The sequence below is a fragment of the Podarcis cretensis genome (assembly GCF_951804945.1).
Source record: "Podarcis cretensis genome assembly, chromosome: 14".
Taxonomy (NCBI): domain Eukaryota; kingdom Metazoa; phylum Chordata; class Lepidosauria; order Squamata; family Lacertidae; genus Podarcis; species Podarcis cretensis.
Window position 1 is genome coordinate 21,536,664 of NC_137183.1, and position 24,520 is coordinate 21,561,183.

General features: G+C 43.0%; 1 protein-coding gene across 2 annotated transcripts in view; it reads right to left on the reverse strand.

The window, feature by feature from the left end:
- The window catches only part of AGBL1 (AGBL carboxypeptidase 1), a gene marked incomplete at its 3' end in the record, with an annotated part of 421,386 nt that overhangs the window by 375,611 nt on the left and 21,255 nt on the right, over positions 1–24,520 (reverse strand). For both annotated transcript variants that reach the window (XM_079954219.1, XM_079954220.1), the window contains exons 2-5: positions 15,984–16,047; positions 15,092–15,238; positions 14,104–14,235; positions 9,208–9,301 (exon numbers count right to left, since the gene is read on the reverse strand). In XM_079954219.1, the coding sequence (XP_079810345.1) occupies positions 9,208–9,301; positions 14,104–14,235; positions 15,092–15,238; positions 15,984–16,047 (437 nt within the window). The remainder of the gene's footprint in view (positions 1–9,207; positions 9,302–14,103; positions 14,236–15,091; positions 15,239–15,983; positions 16,048–24,520) is intronic.

A 24,520-nucleotide genomic window follows, 5' to 3' on the forward strand; every position in this document is an offset into this window, starting at 1 on the left:
CTCACTATCTGAAAATTCACTTATCTGCATGTAAAAGACGATACTCAAACCTCACTGTACATTCCACATATTCAGATATCTAATCAGCTGCCTTCCTTATTTCCTTGTTTGTTTACTGGTTGGTGGCAGCCGTTTTCAGGTGGAAACCACGGAGAGTGTGATCAGATGAATCACAGAACAGGAGAAATTGGATAAACCGTTCCCCCCCCCCCTTTTGTTTCTCTTTTTCTGATTGGCTGCAGCCATTTCAGAAGGAAACCATGGAGAGAGGGAGGAAAGAGATTGGACAGATTCCACATTAGAAATGTTTGCATAGGAAATAATGAAACTGTAGACTCGTTATGCGAATGCTCACCTAACAAACGATTTCTAGGGAACGTATCATGATTGTTAAGAGGGACTGTCACATTTTTAAAAAGGTACAATTATTTTTAAAGTGTCAGAAACACAGAAAAAGAATATTCAGCAAGAAATTCAGCTGAAAACGATAATTAACACTTAGATTTTACGTTGAAATAAGTGGAATTTTATGGCCACAATCCAAAGCACCCTAAACACATTTACTTGAAAGTAAACCGAGTGCCGCAACCCCAGAGTTGGCCACGACTGGACCTAATGGTCAGGGGTCCCTTTACCTTTACCTTTTTAAACCTCATTGAACACAGTGGGACTTGGATCTGAGTAAGCATGCAGAGGGTTGCACTGCACAGTGTCTACAATTGACTGAATATTTTTAATGGAATTTACTTCCAAGTAAGTGGGTTTGGGATTAAGGTACTTGTCTGTGAAGTTATCACGCAAAGATTGCTCTGAGCATTCCCAGGATAATGGCTGCAAACTTTTGCATTAATGAAGCTCTCAACTGAATGAATTTTCCAGCAGCGTTAAACCTGCTGTTTGGAAGGCCCCAAACCAGCCAGCCATGCTCTGTAATCTCCTAGCCACACTGGTGCATGTCAGATTCCCATTATATATCTGCTTCTCTGGAGCCATAAAGTGCCTCTATGGCTAAACGCTATTCTAATCACAGGCAGCAATCCAGCAGGAAGGACAGAGGGAGGGCAAACAGGATTTGCTTACTCAGTTAAGTGTAGCAGGGACCCATCAATCATGTCTTCAGTAGCTGCAACTGTCTGAGGCCGTGCACTTCCAGAGCCAATGAATTTCCAGGCCCACCGTTTTGCAAAAGCACGCGCATGCACGTACGCCGTGACCCCAGCTCTTAAGAGGCACAGCACATAAATCAAAGAGGAATTTTCCTTAGGATGCTTTGAATGTCTAGGACACACGTGGGTATCATTCATTGAACTGCTCGTTGCCTTCAGCTTTGAATACTAAATGTCTACATCCCCGAGTCTTGCTCGCTGAAAAATACATGGCCAGATATTTAAAAGGAAGGAAGTTGTATGATCAGATGCTTGTTCAGCTCTCAATTAAAGCAGGGTGGATTGTGGCCCAAAACTGTAACTTTATAGATTTGGAACAACTAGAGAGAGCAAAATGTTACCAGAAGGATGACAGTGTTACATGTGTTGTGGCAAAAACCAGGAAGGAGTTTCGTGGAATTCAACTAAGGGTAGAATTCAACATCACACTCTTCCAATTGCTCCATCTGCAGATGCATTCCAGTCTGCCAGACAGAATGATCCCCTGCACTGTTTGGGGGATTCTCCTGACGCTCCCCAGAGTGAATTTGGGGTTGGGGGCAGGGAGGGGGAAAGCTGAAATGCGCAAGCAGAAAAGTCCTTGTGCTTTTCCTTCCACTGACAGGGCTGGCTAGGTTTAATCCCACCCTAGCACATTTATTATGGGATAAGCTTTCACAGACCAGAGTGCACTCCATCAGGTGCATGAAACATAATCCTAAATTGGCAGGAATATATACGTTAGAGGTGATGTGAGCTGAGCAGCTAATTTGCAAAGCAACTAGTCATTGTGCACATTCACCATGCATTTAATCAGCTCATATCATAAAGAGGGAATTGGGTGTATTTCCTGCTCAGTAAGCAATGGATTGTACTCTGTGCTAGTCCTGCTCAGAGTTGACTCCTTGAAATTAATGGACATGAATAACTTGGGTCCCTTCATGTCAATTGACCTCAAAGAATCCTTGAAGCTGACTTTTTTAAGGATCTTGAGTGTTGTTAGGAGACCCCTATTCTGATCACAGACCTACAATTTCCAGAGTTTCTTGTGGAGAGGGACTGACTGTTAAACAACTTTGGGAATTGTAACTCGGGGGGAGGGAGGAAATAGGGGTCTCCTAACAGCTCTCAGTGCCCTTAATAAAGTACACTTCCCAAGATTCTTTTAAAGTGTTTAAAGTGGCATCATAGTGCTTTAAATGTATCATGTGAATGTGGCCTTAATTGGATATAGCACTCCATATCACACTATACTGGGGTAGTCAACCTTTTTACACCTACCGCCCACTAATGCATCTTTCTTAATGGTAAAATTTCCTTACCTCCCACCAGTGCTCGATGGAAGGAGGATTCTGCTTGTGCAGTAGAATCCCCTACCACCCACCTAGAATCCTGAAACGCCCACTAGTGGGCGGTAGGGACGAGGTTGACAACCCCTGCTCTATACAGTGGTACCTCAGTTTAAGAATAGCCTTGTTTACGAACTACATATTTGGCATACGAACTCCGCAAAACTGGAAGTAGTGTTCCGGTTAGCAAACTTTACCTTGGTCTATGAATGGAAGCCGAACAGTGGAAGGACATTGGCAGTGGGAGGCCTCATTAGGGAAAGCATGCCTCAATTTAAGAACAGCTTTGGTTTAAGAACAGACTTCCGGAACAAATTAAGTTTGGTGAACGGGATCCATTCCGGAGGCCCGTTCGCAACATGAGCAGAATGCAACCTGCGTTTGCGCATGCGCAGGTTGCAATTCGCCGCTTCTGCGCATGCACGTGATGTCATTTTGTGCGTCTGTGCATGCGCGAGCGGCAAAACCCGGAAGTAACCCTTTCCGGTACTTCCAGGTCACTGCAGAACGCAACCTGAAAACACGCAACCTGAAGCAAATGTAACATGAGGTATGACTGTATGTGTATGTAGGAATGTAATGTTCCCTGAGGATGAGCATGCAAGGCTTAGCTGCATGGTAGATGGTCCCAGCTACTGCAATCTGCACACATTCAAAAGACACACGAATGCAGACTTCCGGTTGAGAGCGACCCCATCGCAAGCGGGGATTTTTCCGAGCGGAGAATCCCGGGTTTTTCGGAGGATTTAGGGGTGCCACAGGGCACAGTGGCCCCCAGAAGTAGTGTCTGGAGGGTGTCCAGACACTCAGGTTCCCACGGAAGCTGAAACGCAGACCACCCGGCCACCAGGTAACTCCCAAAAGGAGCGAAGAGTGCGGCGGGGAGGGAGAGCGGACTGAAGGGAAGCCATAGCTACCTCCGGAAAAATATTGGAGAACGGCTCGAGTTCTCAACCAGAGACAGATTCGATGGGCACAGGAGTTCTCCAAGTTCTTCTTTGAGATCCAGTACATGCCGGGAAAAGAGAACGTGCTTCCAAAGATGTTATTCTTATTTCAAATGATTCCTATAATCAAAGGGACAACGATCTTTAAAGAGTGGCAAAGAGTAATTTCAAGATATATTTGGCAGGGTAAAAAGCCTAGAATACAATTTAAGTTATTAACAGATGCGAAGGAAAGAGGCGGCTTTGCCCTGCCAGACTTGAAATTATATTACAAAGCGTCTTGTCTCTGTTGGTTGAAGGCATGGATAAAATTAAAAAATAACAAACTGTTAGACTTAGAAGGATTTGATAACAGATTTGGATGGCACGCGTATTTATGGTTGGAGAAGAAGAAAAGTCATAAGGGTTTTGAGAATCATATCTTCCGGAGATCTTTAATAGAAATATGGGATAGGTATAAAAATGTATTAGAACCTAAAGTCCCACACTGGTTGTCTCCATTAGAGGTTATGAGTGTAAAGAAAATTAATATGAGAGGGAATTGGATTACTTACGGTGATTTAATAATTAAAGAAGGGGGGAAATGGAAAATGAAGCCATATAAACAAGTAAAAGAACATGTGTTTGATTGGTTGCATTATTTCCAGGTAAATGAAATGTTTAAAAAGGATCTTAAAGAGAGTGGATATACAGAAAAAGAATCGAAATTTCAAACAGAGATAATAAATAATGATTATAAGATAATGTCAAAAATGTATAAAATGTTCTTGGAATTGCAAACAATGGATGAGGAGGTAAAGTCGGTTATGATACATTGGGCCAGAGACTTTGGTTATAATATACAATTGGTTGACTGGGAAAAAGTATAGAATGAAAATATGAAATTTACTGCATGTACTGCGTTAAAGGAGAATATTATGAAAATGGTATATAGATGGTATATTACACCAGTTAAGTTAGCAAAAATGTTAAAAACATGTAATAAGTGTTGGAAATGTAAAAAAAAAGAAGGATCGTTTTTCCATATGTGGTGGGAATGTAAGAAGGTAAAGGGTTTCTGGGAAATGATATACAATGAGTTGAAGAAGATGTTTAAATACACATTTGTAAAGAAACCAGAAGCCTTTTTGTTAGGAATATTAGGAAGAGAGATAAATAGAAGGGACTACAAACTTTTCCAATACGCAGTAACAGCGGCAAGAATATTAATGGCCCAAAAATGGAAACAAGAGGAGTTACCGACCCTTGAAGAGTGGAGAATGAAACTTATGGACTATGCAGAATTAGACAAATTGACTGGGAAGATCAGATATCAACGGGATCACAAGTTCATCGAGGACTGGGAAAAGTTTACGGATTATCTGGAAAGCATATGTGACGAACAGACAACGCTAGTGGGTTTTAAAGAGGCTTTGTGAAAGTTAAAGATGTATTGTAAAAAAGAAATAGAATTGAAAGGATAATATTAAATGACAATGCTAAATATAGAGAATGCGTAAAAATGGAAAATATGGATGATTGGTGGAGAAGCTGGTGGAAGTCCAAAAAGTTGAAATTTGTGAGTAATGTTTGAGATGGCGAATTTGTAAAAGGAAAAATTTAATAAAAATTATTATTTTTTTTAAAAAAGCCACATGAATGAGGTTTGCATTACACACCATCGGTGGGGTGTGTATGGAAGTAATCTTTGGCGGAGAAAATTTGATCAAACATTTTGAGAAACAAATCACAACTTTCGAAGGAAACAGAGAATTGACAGGAATCTGATCTTTTTACATTAAGCTCATGAATCTGCAGATAAGATACATTGATCTACATGCAATCAGAATAAATACTGAACACCTTGTGTGCCAAATATGTTGGCTCAGTGGAAGAAAAGTTGCCTAAGGGGTGTTTGTGGGGTTTTGTGGGGTTGGAGGGGGTTATGATGATTCAGACAGAAAATAAAACTGAGGAAAAGGCAACTCTGTAAAACTCTGGCAGCTTTTCTCTACACTTCTGGAACAATGAGGAAAAGGAGAAGATAGATGTGGAAATGATGTGCTCATTAATGCAAGTTATAATGTGAAGAACGGTCTTACGACCGGAGATAAGTAATGGGAGTATCTTGAATTCTTACAAAGGTAATACATGAATTGAAAGCAGATAGAATGACATTAATATGTGGCATTAAAATCTTTCATTATGATAAATGCTGTCTTGCGGAAGAAACTTTGAAAAATAAAGGTGAAGAACCAAACTCTATCTTATGTGAATGTTTGGCTCCAGGTGCTTCTCGGGCTCTTTCTACTCCCCCCCCCCTTTTAATCTGTTCTTTGATAGGTTAACCTCCTTTGATGTTTCGTTATATGTATTTGCTGTGCTGTTGAGTGAATTGCAAGTTTCCTTTTGATATGGCTGCTGAGGATTGCAACTCAGTCTTGTCACTTTTATTATTTGTTTGTTAAAACATTGATAGCCCATCCCTCCCCCACCTTAAAAATACTTTTTTGGAAACAACAGAGAAACAAGTAGAACTCAATCAACAGGAACACAACAACTGCAGCACAACAAAGACTTCAAAATCAGCAGAGATAACCACTAAATACAGCAGTAGTGGGGGACCCCAAACTGGGGCTCAAATGCAGCACTCCAAGTCTCTCTATCAAGCCCTCTAAACTCTCACCAGACCACACCTACAGTGGCCCTGTGTCACACCCTGAATGCTTTTGCCTGGCTGGAATGGGTCCTTGAACTCTGATCATGCCTCTTGCTTGCCTGGATGGAGAGTAGAGAGGAGTGTTATCAGTTGGTAGAGCATGAGACTCTTGGGACTCAGCTACATTAGTAAAGAAACAACTATTTGAATGTGCTATAAACATGCAACACCAGATGGTGCCAGAGAGCAGGACATTTTTATACACAATTTTACATAGGGTTTTTTTAAAAAAAAAATCATCTAATTTCTGACTTATTTATAGCGTTTTTTCCTATGTGTAGATCCACCCTTAATTTCAAGGTTGTGGGTTTGAGCTCCATGTTGGGTGAGATTCTTGCATTGCAAGGCGTTGAACCAGATGATCCTTGCGGTACCTTCCACTGACACCAAGCAGGCGCTTTCATTGTACTCTTTTCAGAAGTGGCTAAAAACATATTTCTTTAGGAAAGTCTACTCAGATGTGTGGAATGTTGACATGCATTTTAACCTGGGTTTCCTTCCTTCCTTCCTTCCTTCCTTCCTTCCTTCCTTCCTTCCTTCCTTCCTTTTTTTCCTTTCTCTTTCTCTTTCTTTCTTTCTTTCTTTCTTTTTGGCTTATTATTGATTTCTAGTTATTCTTTGAATGTTTTCTATGACTGTTTTAAACTGTTTTTTGTTCATAATTTATTGTCTTATTCTTTTCTAAAATACTCTGATGTTTGTTTGTTTGTTTGTTTACAATCAAACCATATATATATTTAATAAATAAATAAATAAATTTAAATTAATAAATAATGCTCCACCCACTTTTGCCTCTGATCCTGTCCACCAGTGGCACATGGCCCTTGGGAGGTTGTTCAGAAGGGAATGTGGCCCTTGTGCTGGAAAATGCAATGCAGAATCACCATGAAATGAATGTTCCATTGAAGAGCCATCTCTTTTCTATGTGGCTGAACAGGCATTGTCGAGAAAAAGAAAATGCATGGTGGGGAAGACTGTTCACTCAGTCTGCTGCCCAGGTCCTGCTAACTGTTGGTGTCCCTCCTCTCCTGTCTTACAATGCTTCATCTTTAAACTGGGCTTGGGCCAGAGACCCCTTCAAACTGGAGAATGACCTCTGTAAACTAGGACACATGGCAAACCTAGAAGGCAGCAAGGTGCCCTGACAGCTGCCTGAGTGTGCTGGGTGCAGGTGGAACATTCATTTCATGGCGATTTTGCATTGCCTTTTCCAGCCCTGTGCGAAAGAAAAAGAGGACACAACGTTGCATAAAATACACATGTGCACTCTCCATATTTCTCCCATCAACCCCAGCCAGTGTCGCTGTTTTGCCTACTTCAGCACAGTCCTATGATACTGATGGGATTTGTAGTCCAAAACATCTGGAGTGCACCGGGTAGAGTAACACCTTTATTGGGACCAATGACTACGGTATTGTTTTTATTATTGCTATACAAATTAGTAGGGATGCGGATGGCACTGTGGGTTAAACCACAGTGCCTAGGACTTGCTGATCAGAAGGTCGGCAGTTTGAATCCCTGCAACGGGCTGAGCTCCCGTTGCTCGGGCCCTGCTCCTGCCAACCTAGCAGTTCGAAAGCACGTCAAACTGCAAGTAGATAAATAGGTACCGTTCCAGCAGGAAGGTAAACGGCATTTCCGTGCGCTGCTCTGGTTCACCAGAAGCGACTTAGTCATGCTGGCCACATGACCCAGAAGCTGTACACCGGCTCCCATGGCCAATAAAGTGAGATGAGCGCCGCATCCCCAGAGTCGGTCACGACTGGACCTAACTGGTCCCTTTACCTTTATACAAATTATTATTGCTGTAGCTAATACTATCATCATCATTATACAGCAGCGCTATGTTCTTCTTGCATCCAGCCATCTTAGGGGCATCTCTATTATTGACATATTATCATAGCCATCATTATTACAACTGCAGTGCAATGTTCTTCTTGTGTTATTATTATTACTGCTGTTATTATTATTGCGATAATTCAGCAGCACTGTCATTATTCTTCAGGGGCACTCTGTTCTTCTTGCATCTGTCCATCTTCAGCACATCTTTTCCACAGTCGCCCATGTCTTGAGCTTTGATATTTCTCGGCGCGCCGCTCCTCTTGCTTCCTGCCACATCAAAGCAGCAGGAGAAGCAGAAGCAGGCGCAGCTCTGGGTCACGTGCACCTTCTCTTTTATAAGGCGTGCACACCTTGTAAATCTCGCTCTGGGAACTGGCTGGGGACAGGACCAGAGCAAGACAGCTGTGTGGCTAATTTTAACTTCACACTGGAGAGTCACAGCAGCTTTCAGACTTGGCAAGGGAGAAAAAGGCACTAAAAATAAATAAATAACAGGGTCTCTCTGACCCTTGAGGTTTTAGTGGGAGATGCATCTGCAAGGCAGCTTACTGTGTTATCCATTCAGTATCCAATTCCTGCTCCTGCTTCCATGACATTTAGGGGACGGGCTGCAATGCAGTGGTAGAGCTCATGGCTTTGCATGCAAAAATTCCCAGTTTCAATGCACTGTATCTCCAGACAGGGCTGGGAAATGCTCCTGTCTGGAGCATTTGAGAGCAATGGCCAGTCTATGTAGACAAAGCATAGGCAACATGATGTTTTCCAGATGTAGGCTACAGCTCCTTTCATCTGTTAAACGGTCTCCCTCAGGAGGTTGTGGATTGCCCTTCCTTGGAGGTTTATCAGCAGAGGTTAGATGGCCACCTGTCATGGATGCTTTAGCTGAGATTCCTGCATTGCAGGGGTTGGACTGGATTAGCCTTGCAACTCTACACTTCTATGATTCTACCTCTAATGTTGGCTGCAACTTATGGGAGTTGGAGCGTCTACTCCTGACGTAGAGACATATCTGAGCTTGGTGAGCTAATAGTCTGATTTCCTTTATGCATGTGGACATCAACGCCTTGGCTTAATTTGGGCTGGCACCTTAGCATAAGGGTAACATTTACCTCTGTTCACTCCCCAGCCGGTCACTTTGGTCTTTAGTACTTTTGCCACACACACACACACACACACACACACACACACAAGTCCAGAGAAGGTATCCCAGAAATTCCCCCCGCTACCTTGTCGTTCTGGTGTGCTTCTTGGTGTAAGGTGTAATGACTTTGAAGAGCAGTTCCATGGCTCCATTCACTCCCAACATGGTTCCCACGGTAACTATGCAAAGGAAGGAAATAGGCAGTCAGGCTAAAACTGGAGGGGGGGTGTATGTGTGGGGAAATAGCATGGTTTTGGAATCATAGCCTAAGAAAGTGGGCTTCTGGTGTTGTTAACAAATTTCTGGCTCTCTCAGCAATCTTATTATTATTTTTTATTTGTTTATCCAATTTCTATCCTGCCCTCCCTCTCAAGGGAGCCCAGGGCGGCAAACTACATAGCAGTAAACAGTTTAAAACAAATAAAAACATCCAAACATATTTCAAACATAAAAACCTCTTTTCAGACCAAGGGAATCTGTAAAGGAATGAGAGCAGTCTTAAAGGGTTGAAGCATTTATCCATCTGGCCCCACTATCCTGCCCCTTGACTTGCTAGTTTTCAAACTGTGGGTTCAGGAACAGGCCCAGAGTCAGCAGGTATACTCTCAGGTGGATGCTAGGGTCCTAGCAGAGCTTAGAACTTATGCCTGTCCTTGGGGCCCCATTATAATAATCCTTTTTCTTGTGCACTGATGAGCACCAGGCACTGGGCCTGGGAAGCCGTGGCCATTTTTATTTCCCACAATGCATTGCTCTGGGCAATGGAGGACACTAATGTGGTGGCTCCCAGTGTTCATTAGAGGACACTTTGCCCAAGGCTTCTTCAAATCTGGAATCGGCCTTTTAGTGAAACCTGGGGAATTACTCAGTCAGGTGTTCTGTAACTTCCCTGAAAGAGTTTGCCCACTACAGGAAGATATTTCCCTGCTATGTTCAGCAACATGATAAAGTTGGGTGTATTGGGATTTAGTCATATCTCAAAATGGCAGACTTGTGGCCAGCACTCTGTGTGAACCCTGTGTTCAGTCAGTGTAGAAAAAGGAATACCAACCTTTGGAAGCCAGTGGATTGGACACATTAGGAATTTTGAGGAAATGCTGTGCGAGGCAGTCCCAAAACAGCTCTTATGGAGGTGTTTAAGAGAGGTCAAGCCAGTACAAACAGGAACCAAGCAGGAAGAACAAACACTTTTTAATCTGGTGATCCAATCAACATCAGGGCACACTATGGAATGGACTATCAATCGATTCTAATCATGATTCGTTTTTGCTCAGTAGCAACCCAGTGGAATAGGGACTAAAGCCTGCCCATAAGAACCAGACTCCAAGTGAAACAAATCACTCAGTTTATTAATATACAAAGCTTAAGTGAAATGAAAATGAAATTATGAATCTTATAGAACTTATAGAGAAAATTGAATTTCTAGGAATACAAAGCAACATAAAATATGATTACATTTAGAGCGACTTAAATCAATTGGATATAATTTGCATATGAGCTATGAAGTAGCATTGACAAAGCAATCAAACTAAATGGAATATGCACTATTATGGATTAGATCACCAGATTAACAACAGTCTCCCACCCATTGTGGATTTTTGAGTGGAGATTTCTGAACAATATGAGGTACTGGTAGGCACACTTGTACCCAAGGCACCACCCTGACAAGCCCTGGTAGAACATACACCAGAGTCCTCTGCAACACATACTCTCATAGGTGGCCCATTTCTCAGCTTTGATAAACCATTTGCCCTCATGATTCCTCCCTTGCCATCTAAGATGATAAATTTGCAGGAATGTACCCAGTCACAAAACTTCACATTCACACCATTTGTTGAAAGGGCCCTGATGTTGTAAATATTCCCACAATCGCAGAACAACACCGCAGCCATTAACACAACACTGCAAACCCTACAAGTGTCCCTATTTTCCAGAGACAGTCCCAGATCTAGAGAAGCTGTCCCAGTTTCTGATTTGATCCCAGAATGCCCCTATTTCCATTGGAGAAAAGTTGGAGTCTATAAAGTTATGCAGCCCCCGAGCCAAAGAGCTAAGTAACTATACAACCTTAGAAGACATCTGAAGCCAAAGAGCTAAGTAACTATACAACCTTAGAAGACATCTGTACAGTGGTACCTCGGGTTACATACGCTTCAGGTTACAGACTCCGCTAACCCAGAAATAGTACCTCAGGTTAAGAACTTTGCTTCAAGATGAGAACAGAAATCGTGCTGCGGCGGTATGGCAGCAGCAGGAGGCCCTATCAGCTAAAGTGGTGCTTCAGGTTAAGAACAGTTTCAGGTTAAGAACAGACCTCCAGAACGAATTAAGTACTTAACCAGAGGTACCACTGTATAGGGATTTTAAAAAATGTTTACTGTTTTAATATATTTTTATTATATATTTTGGAAGCCACCCAGAGTGGCTGGGGCAACCCAGTTCTATGGGTGGGGTATAAATAAAATTGTTGTTGTTGTTGTTGTTGTTGAATAGCAAGTCCCTATTTTCATCGGAGAAATGCTGGAGGTTATGACACTGGCCACACAGAGAGATCAGTGTTGCCAGCTTCTCAAGTGCTTGTACCATATTTTTCCTGCCATGACAGTAGCAGCACCCACAACTGAGCTTGGCACACACTTTCGAGTTAGGCATCCCAAGTGGCTGCTGGCTCCTAAATCTGGCCCTGCACCTCAGCATTCCAGCTCCTCATTCTGCTGCATGTGGCAACCAGGCAAAGTGTGAGCAAGGCCCCTGACACTGCAAGGCACATGGAGGGGGGCTGTGGATAAAGCACCCTGCAATCTAAATCCAGATGCATTTCAAGTGCCATCTCTGTTACATTCACCTTTCAAATAATGCTTATCTCAGAAGGGCTGGAAGAACATGCTTGGCAGCCTTCCCAGGAAGGTCCATAGTGAGAAGCCAGTGGGGCTCCTGTAAACACATAGGAAACCCACGAGGCCAGCAGCCAGTAGCATTAAATCTTCAGGGGGAAGATCTGAAATGCTAAGCTTGTCGAGCCATGCCAAAGGCTGGTGGCCCAATTAGGATTTTCCAAAGGGGAAACAACCACTAGGTTAGAGGAGGTCAAGAAGGAGCAGTGAGAGCAGTTGGCAAAGACTGATGATGTCGGAAATTTGGGACAGAATCACCAGTCGTTCTGCTGGAGAGAATCATGTGCAGACCTACCACTAAGCAGGGTGAAATCTTTCATAACAGTAAGATCTTGTGGACACCCAGAAAAGCTGAATGTTGGAAGATTCAAGGCATATAAAAGAAAGTCCTTCATCATGCAGGTCATAGTTAAACTATGCCTTTAAAAAAGGAGTGGGCAAATTCACGGAGGGGAAGGTTATCAATGGCTACTGGCCAAACTTCCACCTACATGGTTAGAGGCAAAAATGCTTTTGAATACCACTTGCTGGAAACTACAGAAGGGAGAAGGCTTGGGTCCTGCTTGTGGGGGTTCCACAGGCATCTGGTGAAAACAGGATGCTGGACTAGATAGGCCATTGGTTCCTCTTTTGTTCTTACATTCATAACCTCCTTCAAGTGGTGTCCATAGGGGAAGGTGGAATAGATAGCAGCAGGAAGATGCAGCAATACCTTTGGGTCTTGGGCTGGCATTGTCTGGATGATTCATTGACACGTCCTTTTGAGAACCCACTGATGAAGAGCCTGGGGATGGAAGGATTTGCTAACGTATGACCCACTAAGGTTGCTAGACTCCAACTCCCATCAGCCTCGGCCAGCATAGTTGATGACCAGGGGTGATGGGAACAGTAGTCCACCAATATCTGGAGGGCCACAGCTTAGCCATCTCTCTTTTAAAAGATGCCACATTCTACCAACCCAGGTTATAATTGTAGGTGATCACAATGGCACCACTAATTTGCCTGCCTATGATGGTCCAGAAGCTGGGAAGTGCCGGTGTGAGTAAGTTTGGGTTCTGAATTTTTAATACAGTGCTATTTAATACAGTGGTACTTTGGTTTTCGAACAGCTTAGTTCACGAACAACTTGGAACCCGAACACTGCAAAACCAGAAGTAGGTGTTCCAGTTTCTGAATGTTTTTTCAGAAGCTGAATGTGCTCTGTGTTGAGTCCCCCTGTGTTTCCTGTTGTGCTGCTAATTTGCACCCCCCCCCCATTGTAATTCAAGCCTTCCATTTCTGATTGCAGTGTTCTAAGGTGATATTTGGAGCTTATATTTGGTGCTTTTGTTTTTGCTATTTAGTTTGCATTTTTTGTTTTGAGGCTTTTTCAGTTAATTTTTTTTTTTTGTGACTGTGTGGATCCCAGTTCAGCTACTGATTGTTTGTTTGATTGTGTGACTGTGGAAATGGATAAAAGCCCCCCATCCAAACAATGACTATCATCAGTGCAGGGAAGAAAAACAATTTATCATCTACAATGCTGTTTTATTTATTTTATAGTACAGCACATTGATTATTGCTTTCATTTTATGGATCAATGGTCTCGTTAGATAGTAAAATTCATGTTAAAATGCTCTTTTAGAGGTTGCATTTAAAAGTCTGGAACGGATTAATCTGTTTTGCATTACTTTCTATGGGAAAGTGTGCCTTGGTTTTGGAACGCTTTGGTTTTGGAACAGACTTCCGGAACGGATTAAGTTTGAGAACCAAGGTACCACTGTATTGTCACGATGTTCTGGATTGTAACTCCCATCATCCCAGATGGAACAGAAATCTTCAGTGGGGACCCAGAAGTTGCTAGAAGAAGCCCCCCACTAACCATCTCCTAAACGAAAGTTGCTTCTCAAAATTCTCCACTCTATTTTCAGGCAGTATAACTGGGCTGGGGAACCACTTTGACAGATAAAGAGAGAAAAGAGAAATTATCCAGTGATTTGGGGGGGGGGGTAGGAGTAGGACTGTGGATCATCATCATTCCATGGAATTATGGGAGGAAAGGGCTGTTAACGCACAGAAGGAAGAAGGGGAAGTGATTGCATACTCACCACTAGAGGCATAAACATGCAGTGCCCAAAGGCAGTGGGTGAGATTCTGGCGGTGATTTAGATTTTTCCTTGCCAAGCTGAGTGTCATATCAATCACCTCCAGTCTTTGTGCCTTCAGCCCAAATTTCTTATCTGAGAGACAGCAGCAGCAGGAGGAGGAAATGATTTTGATTATTTATTTTTTAACAAAAAGTTTGAATGCCGCAGTCAAACCTCCTAGCAATTTTCAAGAAATATCAAAATTATCTAGAAAAACATTTTTCAAACTTATTTTTAAAAAATTGAAACTAACAGGAAAAGAGATTAAAACACATCAGCATCCATGTGTCCAGATAGACTTGCCTTTAAAAAAAAGTCTGACTCAAAGTAAGGTAGCTTCCTGGGTTCCTAGGTGCCCCAACCCCACACCCTGGTCTAAGCCTCAGTGAGGGAAACACAACTGAATACTACCTCTGTGGCTTTGACAGTTCAAAGTGCCTCAACTAGGGACCTCATATTTTTTGAGGTGATAGAAATATCTCACTCTGAGATGTGGAGTACAAGGTAAAAGCTAAAAGGTAAAGGACCTCTGGATGGTTAAGTGCAGTCAAAGGTGACTATGGGGTGTGGTGCTCATCTCACTTTCAGGCTGAGGGAGCTGGCATTTGTTCACAGACACCTTCCCAGGTAATGTGGCCAGCATGACTAAGCCACTTCTGGCGAACCAGAGCAGCACACAGAAACGCACACTTCCCGCCACAGCAGTACCTATTTATCTACTTGCCCTGATGTGCTTTCGAACTGCTAGGTTGGCAGAAGCTGGGACAGAGCAATGGGATCTCACTCCGTCATGGGGATTCGAACCGCCAATCTTCTGATCTGCAAGCCCAAGAGGCTCAGTGGTTTAGACCACACCGCCACCCACATCCCTATGTGGGACACAATGACACAGCTAGCAACACAGCATCGCAATACTGATGGACATGCACCCATGGTTCAGCAGCTGTACCTTTTTGGCCAACTTTGGCCAGCAGGCGAAACAAGGGCAAGAGGATGTCATAGTCTGGTGTGGGAGTTTGTGTCGCATTCACCAGAGCCTGCAGAAGTGCTTCGCTGCCGCCTTTGCTAATTGTATAGTGAAGCCTCCTGTTCGTCCCTAAGTGGAAGCAAGAAAATGGAATAGTTGTGAAGTCCTTTCCCCACCACACATAAACATACAAGCAAATATTCAAGTCCAACAGGACCCCTTTAAACTCAGAGTGGCTTTCACGTTAGTTTTTATTTACTTACTTACTTATCTCAACAATCTGTATACCACATAATCACAGTCACCTCTCAGCGGTGTAAAGGAGACTTGATGCAATAGGGCTGAGAGTAAGTTAAAACTTATTATGTTTTTATATTTTATTATGTTTTTATAGTCTGCTGAAAGTTGCCCAGAGTGGCTGGGGAAATCCAGCCAGATGGGTGGGGTATAATAATAATAATAATAATAATAATAATAATAATAATAATAATAATATCAGAATTCAGCCTGTTGGACTAATAATAATAACAATAATAATGATATAGATTTTCAGTTTGAGTCTGTCTGACCTCAATCCCCCATTCACTCTAATGGACCAGCCTTCACTAGAGGGTACCCAGAAAGACTGCACAAAAGTGAAAACAGTGTCATGATTTGTAGAATGAATGAATGAAAGGGCACTCATAAAACTCATCAGCCACCCGGAAAAAAAGGATAAAGTGAAACAAACAAAAACAAAAACCGACCCATAAATTTTACTGAAAAAGTTCCCTCCCTTTTTCTAATATTCAAATGCAATATTTCTTCTCTCATTAATTGATGGGGAAGGATTTTTTGGCAATGCACTACATGAAATGTTCACTTTTCCACTTACCAACAGAAAGGAGGCATGTGAGAACACCCAGGATATTCAGAATCACATCCTTATCATAGGAACTCTGCAATATGTAAACACATTGTTGTAAATGCTACGGTGCATGCCAAAAAGGAATACACAAAGCGCTCGCTCTCCCCCTCTCCCCCGCTTTATGAACCCTTTGGGTAAAATGGAATATGGAGAGAAGTTCCACAGAGAAGAGACAAATGATGGGTATTCAACAGTGGAACAGACTCCCATAAGAGGTGTGGACTCTCCTCACTTGGAGGCTTTTAAGCAGGGGTTGGGTGGCCATTTGCCATGCATGATCTAGTTGAGATTCCTGCAATGCAGGGGGTTGGACTAGATGACCCTCGGGGTCCCTTCCAACTCTACAATTCTAGGATTCATGTGTCACATGCCGCCTGGCATGTGATCACTCTTCACTGTCTTGGAGCATTTGCTGATATCCACATTTAAGAGCTGCTGGGACGGAAAGAGAAATCAAGAGTACAAAAACAGCCGAGTGCCTTCTGGCACCTGTAAACCAAGCAAGTTTATCATAGTAAATATCTTCATAAACTGTAGGAACACAAGAAAGTGCTTTCTACTGGCTCAGATCATTTGATCCACCTAAAGATTTTTTTTAAAAAAAAGGTAAAGGGATCCACCTAGCTCAGCATTGTCTATGCCAACGTTTTCCAAACTTGAGTCTCCAGCTGTTTTGGGACTACAACTCCCATAATCCCTAGCTAGCAGGGCCAGTGTCAGGGTTGATGGGAACTGTGGTCCAAAAACAGTTGGAGACTCAAGTTTGGGAAACCCTAGTCTATGCTGACTGGAAGCGGCTGTCCAGGGTTACAGACCAGAAGCCTTTCCCAGCCCGACTTGGAGAGGTAATGAAAATCAGATGTTCTACCACAAAGCAATGTCCCTTCCCCAACCACAGCAGGGGGTGAGGAACCTCAAGCCTGATAGCCAAATGCAGTCTAGGCCTCTCTGTCTTGCCAGTAGCATTCTTAACAGGTTACATCCCTTTTGCCAGCCTGTTCTGCACCTTCTTCATGTAATCATGGGCAACTTGTCCATTCATAAATAAGCAGAAATTGCAGCTTTGCGTAACACCCAAAGACTTCTGAAATGAAGCTGCCTGCCATAGTTGATCCTTAATGCTAGATGAAGCACTCAGACACATTTTTCCCCTTCAGATCCTGTAGGGGGCTAGTTTAAAATGTGTTGTTTTTGTTTCCACTGGGTAACATGTTTGAATCTCAGATCAACTGCTCAGCAAGTCGCCAAAAAAAACCACCTTATGTCATCACCGCTTGTGTTAATGGCTTAGGCAACAGGCAATCCAATCGGCTAAAATAAACAACTCAGTGCAATGGGAGCATAAATCAACACAGTCTTTATTGCTGAAATCTAACCATGAAATCCATCCACCTGGTGAAGGAAATGATACAGTACCCGCCCCCTCAGGTTTGCAAAGTGACTGGTCAACTTGATCAGGGATGAGCACCATAGGTCCAAGGCTCAAATGCAGACCTCTCTACTGTCCCTTGAGGCTCCTCACAAGCCCAACATCTTATTAGGTGCCCTGCTCTGCTGTTCAGCAACATAAGGCACAGCCCAACCACAAGGCAAGCTCTAGGGTAGACAAAGCTCTGGAACCATACTAGCAAGGACCAAGCCGAAACTGAGCCCTTATATAGTAGACGCAGCCTGATTGTTAGCACCACCTGTGCTGCATGTTGCTGCTTGACTTAAAGTGGCCCACTCTTCTCCAGTAATCTCCTACTGTGATGGATTTCGAGGAGGGGGCTTCAGGATCTCCTGGATCTTCAAAAGTAGAGTCTTCTGAATCAGAAGAAGGCAGTGCCACATTATGAGGCTGGGGGTATTCATCTGATAGCAGAGCTTCTGGGGCTGGCCTTGCTCAGCCTTCCCCACAAGTCCTTGCCTCCATTACTTAGTAAAAAGGAATCTGACTCCTGGTCCCTGACACAAGGGAGTATATTTCTATAAGGGGATACAAATAAAAACTTGTGTGTGTGTGTGTGTATCTTAGTTTTATGGCATTTCTGTGGGTGGATCTACATGTTACAAGGTAATATGGTCAGAAACCCTGTATGAATGTCATAATATTAGTGCAATGGGACATTTCTGGGAGAGAATCACTAAGCAGAAGGGGATGTACTGATTCTCCCTTACAAAGACCCTTACCACATCCTGGCTATGACACTGAAAGTAAACCTAAATGGAAGGAATTTGCGGGATGGTAGAGACTGGCTAGGGGGAATCCAATAGGTGTGTAAGTGGTTGTGTATGAGACAGGTTAAAGAACCTCCCATTCTTCAATACCCTGTTATTTTTGCAAAAGTGTTTTTGAGAACATGTGTACTGTCACCTTGAGACACCCAGAAAGTGTGTGCTGCTGATCAAACCCAACTTATGGGGAAGGAAAGAAGCAAAACACATAAGAAATTTAGCTCAGGAAAGGAATGCACAACTTCATCTTCCAGACAAGGGGTGGAATATCTGGGGTTGGCAAATCCCAAAATACATGGCTACAAGGCTTCAGGCAGCACTTGAAGTTGCTCCTTCCTTCACCTCTTTCTACATAATTCCCTTTGTCGGAGTTCCTGTTCTGACACTGCTGGCTCCATTGAGTGCTTGTGCTAAATTCAAACGCACGAAGCAGATCAAAGCCATGCAGAAGTCAAGGTAGCTCTGTTTGTGCCTGATTTAAAGTCACAGAAGAGAAAAGGAAATCTTAGGCAGGGCTGGGTATTCAGCACCAAGGACAGCCAACTCTTGCCACTAAATAAAGTAGGGATGGGGGAGAAATTCAGGTTGGATCCTGCTTTAATGTGAACCTACCTAAATTCACACACCCTGAAACAATACACAAACTGAAGCACAGCTATCCCTGAGAAATCTACAGTTCAAAAACTAGTGCCTTGTTGAAGTCAACACGTTGGTATTTGTGGCTCAGTGGTAGGAATGTGGTTCAATTTGCATTTCCATACAAACCTACCTAATTCACAGTTCTGGAAATGATACACAAACCAAGATACAGCTACCCTTCAAAATTCACACTTCCCTGAATTTTCCAATGTAGTCCTCCAAGCAAAAAAAAAAAAAAATGTGTACAGAAAAAGTATACAGATTAGAGGTCTGCATAAAAATACAGATAATGGTTAAAATAATGTACAGAAAGGCATTATACTGAAACAAAGTGTGTACAAAAACATGTGTTTTAGGAGAAATGTCCACTATAATGGTGATGAATTTTCAGGAGAATATTTCAAGAAGAAAAAGATGCAAGCTGATGCAGAAATGAACTCAAGAGTGGAAAATGAAAAAAATGTGGAGAAACTGAAAGTTCACCCATCTTTAACACAAGGTATCATAATTGTTGGGGCTGGGCTATTGGTAGCAGTCTGGAGTTGAGCTAGGAGCCCAATGCTTGGAACTGTGGGATCATCCAGTAGTCAGAACCAAATGGAAACCAAAGAATACTGAGTAAATCATGGGGCAGGGTCAAGAAGCAAGTCACAAGTTAGGACTGAAGAGCACATCAGGATGGAAGGACAAATGAAGAGGCAGCATTGTCAGAGGCATGTCTGGGAGAAGGTCAATGCTGAGGTTAGGGATGATGCGCTTGACCCTCCTTCCCCATCAGTATACATCTGGGAAACACTCTTGTGTCAGCCCCAAGGCATTAAATTTAATAGAATGCATTAATCACACAAAACTCATTCCAAATGTTTCCAAGTGTGATCACATCTTGGAGTAAAGGGAATCTAAAGAAAGGGGAGACCAAGAAGAAAAATAGAACCAAATCCACCTATTTTATTCAGTGGGATATTTATCAATAAATATTTTATTTGATGTGAAGGAGGAGGAGAAAATCGTTTTATCTTCCCCAGGGTCATATCAAACGAGCAATTAAAAAATAAAATGCTCTTCCAAGACTGAAGTTGGGTGGTATGTGGGAGAAAACCCTGGGTTTTTTTGTATTCTCTTTGTATATTAATAATGGGTTATAATCACTCAAGTGACTTTTGATTTTTTTAACATTGCAACAAAATCATTGCTAACATCAGCACCACAAAATGGCTTGCCACATATTAAATAGCTGTATGTTAGCCAAACATGCAATGTCCTTTGTTACGTGAGAAATATTTTCCCATAGTTCTACAAATCAACTCCTCTTTTTCCCCTAACACTATTAGAGAGCAATCCTAACCAGCACCAAAGGATAGGTTGGAAGTTGTCTTCCCCCAGTGGAAAGGAGTTCCACCAGAAGGACAGAAGCACTGTGCAACATGCCCTTGGCATATGCAGGGAAAGCTCCAATCTAGTGTTCCTACTGAGGTGCCCACAGAGGGAGAAACTCTCCACTGCCAGGAGGCTAGGTGCATAGTTGCATCCCTCCTCACCATCCATCTCTGCTTTAAAGCAAGATTTGGTTCATCGGAACATGATGCTTGGGAACGGCTGTGGAAACTCCACCAGCATCAATTCTCCTGGACCCACCTCTAATGCATTTCTCAAAGCATCCAGTGTTCAAAACAAAGTTTAGCTGGGTCTTTCTCCAGCTTTTTAAACTACCCCTTCCAATTCTAGTTCCCAGGTCTTTGAGGGCTGTAGTTTTTTCCTGACGTTTGCAATGCCATGGGTTTTTATCGTATTCAGAGTGAATACACATTTCATTCAAAGTCCCACTGCATCCTAGAATTTGCAGAATCAGTGCAAACTAAGACCTTTCCAGTCAAAGAATGTCAATTTATTCAACTGACCCACTGAGCCCTGACCTGGCACCAGCTATGAACCTCTCAGAGGACAAACCAGACAGACTGAACACTTTGAGAAGCAGGCGGGTCCCCTTGAATCCAAAGCTAAGGATCTTGGGGCTCTCTTGGTTGATACCGTGGAGAACCTCTGAAACTCTAAGAGGAGGAGGTAGAGAAGCCCCCACTCCAATTTCCAACAGCCTTGGTGCCAAAAGCTTTGAGTCCAGCCTGAGGAACAATGGCACAGTATGCATCTATGGGCCCAGAGTTATCTGTCTACACAAAGCTCTACTTTGCCTTTTCGTCTGCAGGTGTGTTAGTGCTGAACCATAGTCTTGCCTCGGTAATGGACTGGATGAGAGTCAATAAACTGAAACTCAATCCAGATAAGAGTAAGGCACTGTTAGTGGGTTGTTTCCTAGACCGGATGGATAGGAGGCTGCCTGCCCTTGAAGGGGCTACAGTCCCTCTGAAGGAGCAGATACGCTGCTTGGGGTTACTCCTGGACCCATTGCTGTTGCTTAAGGCTCAGGGAGCTTAGTGGTGCAGAGTGCCTTCCATCAGCTTAATTCTGCCATCTATGTGCTCTGGTAACCTCTAGGTCAGATTAATGTGACCTGTCACTATGAAGATGGTTCAGAAATTTCAGCTAGTTCAGAATCAGTGGCGTAGCATGGGCCGGCTGGGGGGGGGCATGGCGCTTTTCTTGAGGGGGTGCAAACAGAGACAGCTTCCTCACACAAAGGCCCAACACTGCCAATTGTAGCTCCATCCATGGGTCAAACCTAAGCCGAGGGCAGAGAGAGGAGAGTGGGCGGCAACACTGCCACCCGCTAAGGCAGCTTTCTCACACCCAGCCGCAACTCCACTTCCAGGTCAAGCTTGACCAAGGGAAAGAGAGAGGTTCTTTATCACGAGTGTCTACTTCTTAGGGGTTTAGTCTTGTTTTAAATGTAGTTGTTGTTTTGTGTGTTTAACTGTTTTTAAACATCTTGTGTATAAATTGCCTTGAGACAGTGCTTTAGGAGGTGATTAATAAATTAATTAAGGGATGCGGGTGACACTGTGGTCTAAACCACAGAGCCCAGGACTTGCTGATCAGAAGGTCGGCAGTTCGAATCCCCGCGATGGGGTGAGTTCCCGCTGCTCGGTCCCTGCTCCTCCCAACCTAGCAGTTCAAAGTGCAAGTAGATAAATAGGTACCACTCCGGCGGGAAGGTAAATGGCATTTCCGTGCACTGCTCTGGTTCGCCAGAAGTGGCTTAGTCATGCTGGCCACATGACCCAGAAGCTGTTGTCCGCAACTGGACCTAACATTCAGGGGTCCCTTTACCTTTAAATAAATTAATTGCATTAATATCATTATTATTAATTGTCTGGGCTTTTCTGCATGGATCAGGCAGAACCTTCTAAATGGCTTGGCATGTGCAAATGGAGAATAGCGTAGGCTCCTCTGTCCTTTTGCCAAACCAAAGTGGCCCTCAACCCAGCATTTCTATTTTGGCCTCAGCAAAAGTAGGCCAAATAAATGCAATGGAGCCTATTTAAAGGTGATGAAAGGGGGCTCTTGAGGCTCAATACAGACATATTAAGTAACAACTTTAATCCTCCAAGAAAAGTGCTCACAGCTGAAGAGGATCGTGTATCCTCCAAACTGTACATTGTGCATCTATGGAGGTTTTTCCAGAACAGGACATGCAGTTGACAAGTTCTCATTCTCTGGTCCTCAAAATTGCTATACGAAAAGTGGCTTCGCACATTACCAAATGTTGACGCAGGACAGAGTCCCTGTTTGCATCTCTTCGTGCACATAAAGGGATGCACAGCATGTGTACAAGGTTGAGTAGACACCATACCCTTGTGCTGTAATTTTTACACAGGTGTCTGACCTCCACACATAAGGACCAAGGTGTGGGTTTTGCATTCTTTTCCAACATGGGCACAACTTTCGCAAACCATCACAAATGCCTCCAGCTCCTCAAAATTAGAAGTTTGCAGGTGTGTGCAAAGAAAGAAGAGGGGATTGCCACATTACATGTGTGGCTGGTTGCCATGCCCATGCTTCATTGGTAATGTTTAAAATGCCCCCATGCCCCTCCTGGAGATAAACTTGAAACTGAGCCAAAGCATCTGCTATTGAGACTATTGCATAGGAGTCTTTCACTGTTTACTCCTGATTTCAGGTCTCTTCCTCTGTTGTTTTTCTCCTCTGGCCTTTTCTGCACTATACATTTAAAGCAGTATTATACTGCTCTAAACAGGCAAGGCTTTGTTTGTTAAGGGTCCTGAGAGTAACTGGGAGACCCCTATTCCCTTCACAAACCTACAGTTTCCAGAGTGGTTTAACAATCAATCCATCTTCCCAGTAGTGGGGTGGGAGAACGGGGGGGGGGGGGTCACATCTGACAATCAATGTGCCCCTTTGGTTCCAGATAGCACATGGGTAGACAAGTCTTAAAAGCCCAGGACACAAATTTTAATGGTCTTCTAGCAGCTATGGTGGCTCACTTACAGAAGTAATGTATTTAGAAGTAATGTATTTAGTATTCTCTGGAAGTGTATACTCGATTCTGACCAAACTAGGCCTCCTAGAGCAGAATATACACCAGGAGGCTTAGTTTGGTCAGAATCGAGTCTATACTTTCAGAGTTAATGCTAAACACATTACTTCTGGTAAATGAGCTGCTAGAGGGCTGTGAAAATTTGGGTCCCAGACTTTTTAGACTCATCTACCCATATACTTTCTGAAACCAAAGGAGAGCATTCAGCTCTCCTACCCTACTACAGGGTTCTCTGAGAATTGTAGCTGTGTGAGCAGAAGAGAGGTCTCCTCCTAATAACTCCCAGAAACCTTAACAAGCGACAGTTCCCATGTTCTTTGGGGGAAGTCATGACTATTTAAAGTGGTAAGATACTCCTTTGAAGGGACCTCTGTCAATTTTTAGATTGTAATCACCTGGGGGGCAGAAACCTGGCCCCTTGTACTCAGTAAAGTGCCATGCCACCTGGTGGCATTTTGTGAAAAATAATTTATGCATTTTCTACATCATATGCTACATCTCCTTGGTTGCTAATCCATAACTGATACAGTGCATAGCTATCTCATATCATCTCCTCATTTGAATTTTTGCTGATGTGGCATTAGATCTAGCAATTTAATAAAAGATAGGGAAGTGTTGGATTAAATGACTCTTTGCTCCAATCTCTCTTTAGAAACTGAAAAGCATTTTGAAGTTCAAAATACCCTGGGGTAGCCAAGCGCCTGATTGGAAGTTTCTGAGGGCCAGATGGGAGCCATAGGCTACCATAAGCAGATTCCTAGTGCCCAGACATGGGGCAATTCCACCCTTCAGGACTGGAATTAGGAAGGAAATTGCAACTGAAAGTAATCTCACTGCAACACTCTTTGGTCCATGACGGATAACTGCAAAAACTAGACTCGGTAGCATCAAATCTTGTGAGTCCCTTTTTGTAAACTTAATTGCTTTTCTCCTTTGTTCTCACTCTGGGGTGTGAAGGTTTTTAAAAGATTATTTTTAAAAAACAAAACAGTGCCTCTATGCAAGCTCCCCAGACACCCCTTGAATTGCTTTATGCTGTTTCCCTCCCTTCCGTTACTAATGCATTTTTAATCACACAATTATTTTATTATGCGGTACTTGTCATAAAACACACTATTGTCTAAGCTTAAAAGGAGTCTCATCAAATTAGACTATTGAGAGAATCAAAGAAATCTGAAAGAAAATCAAAACACCT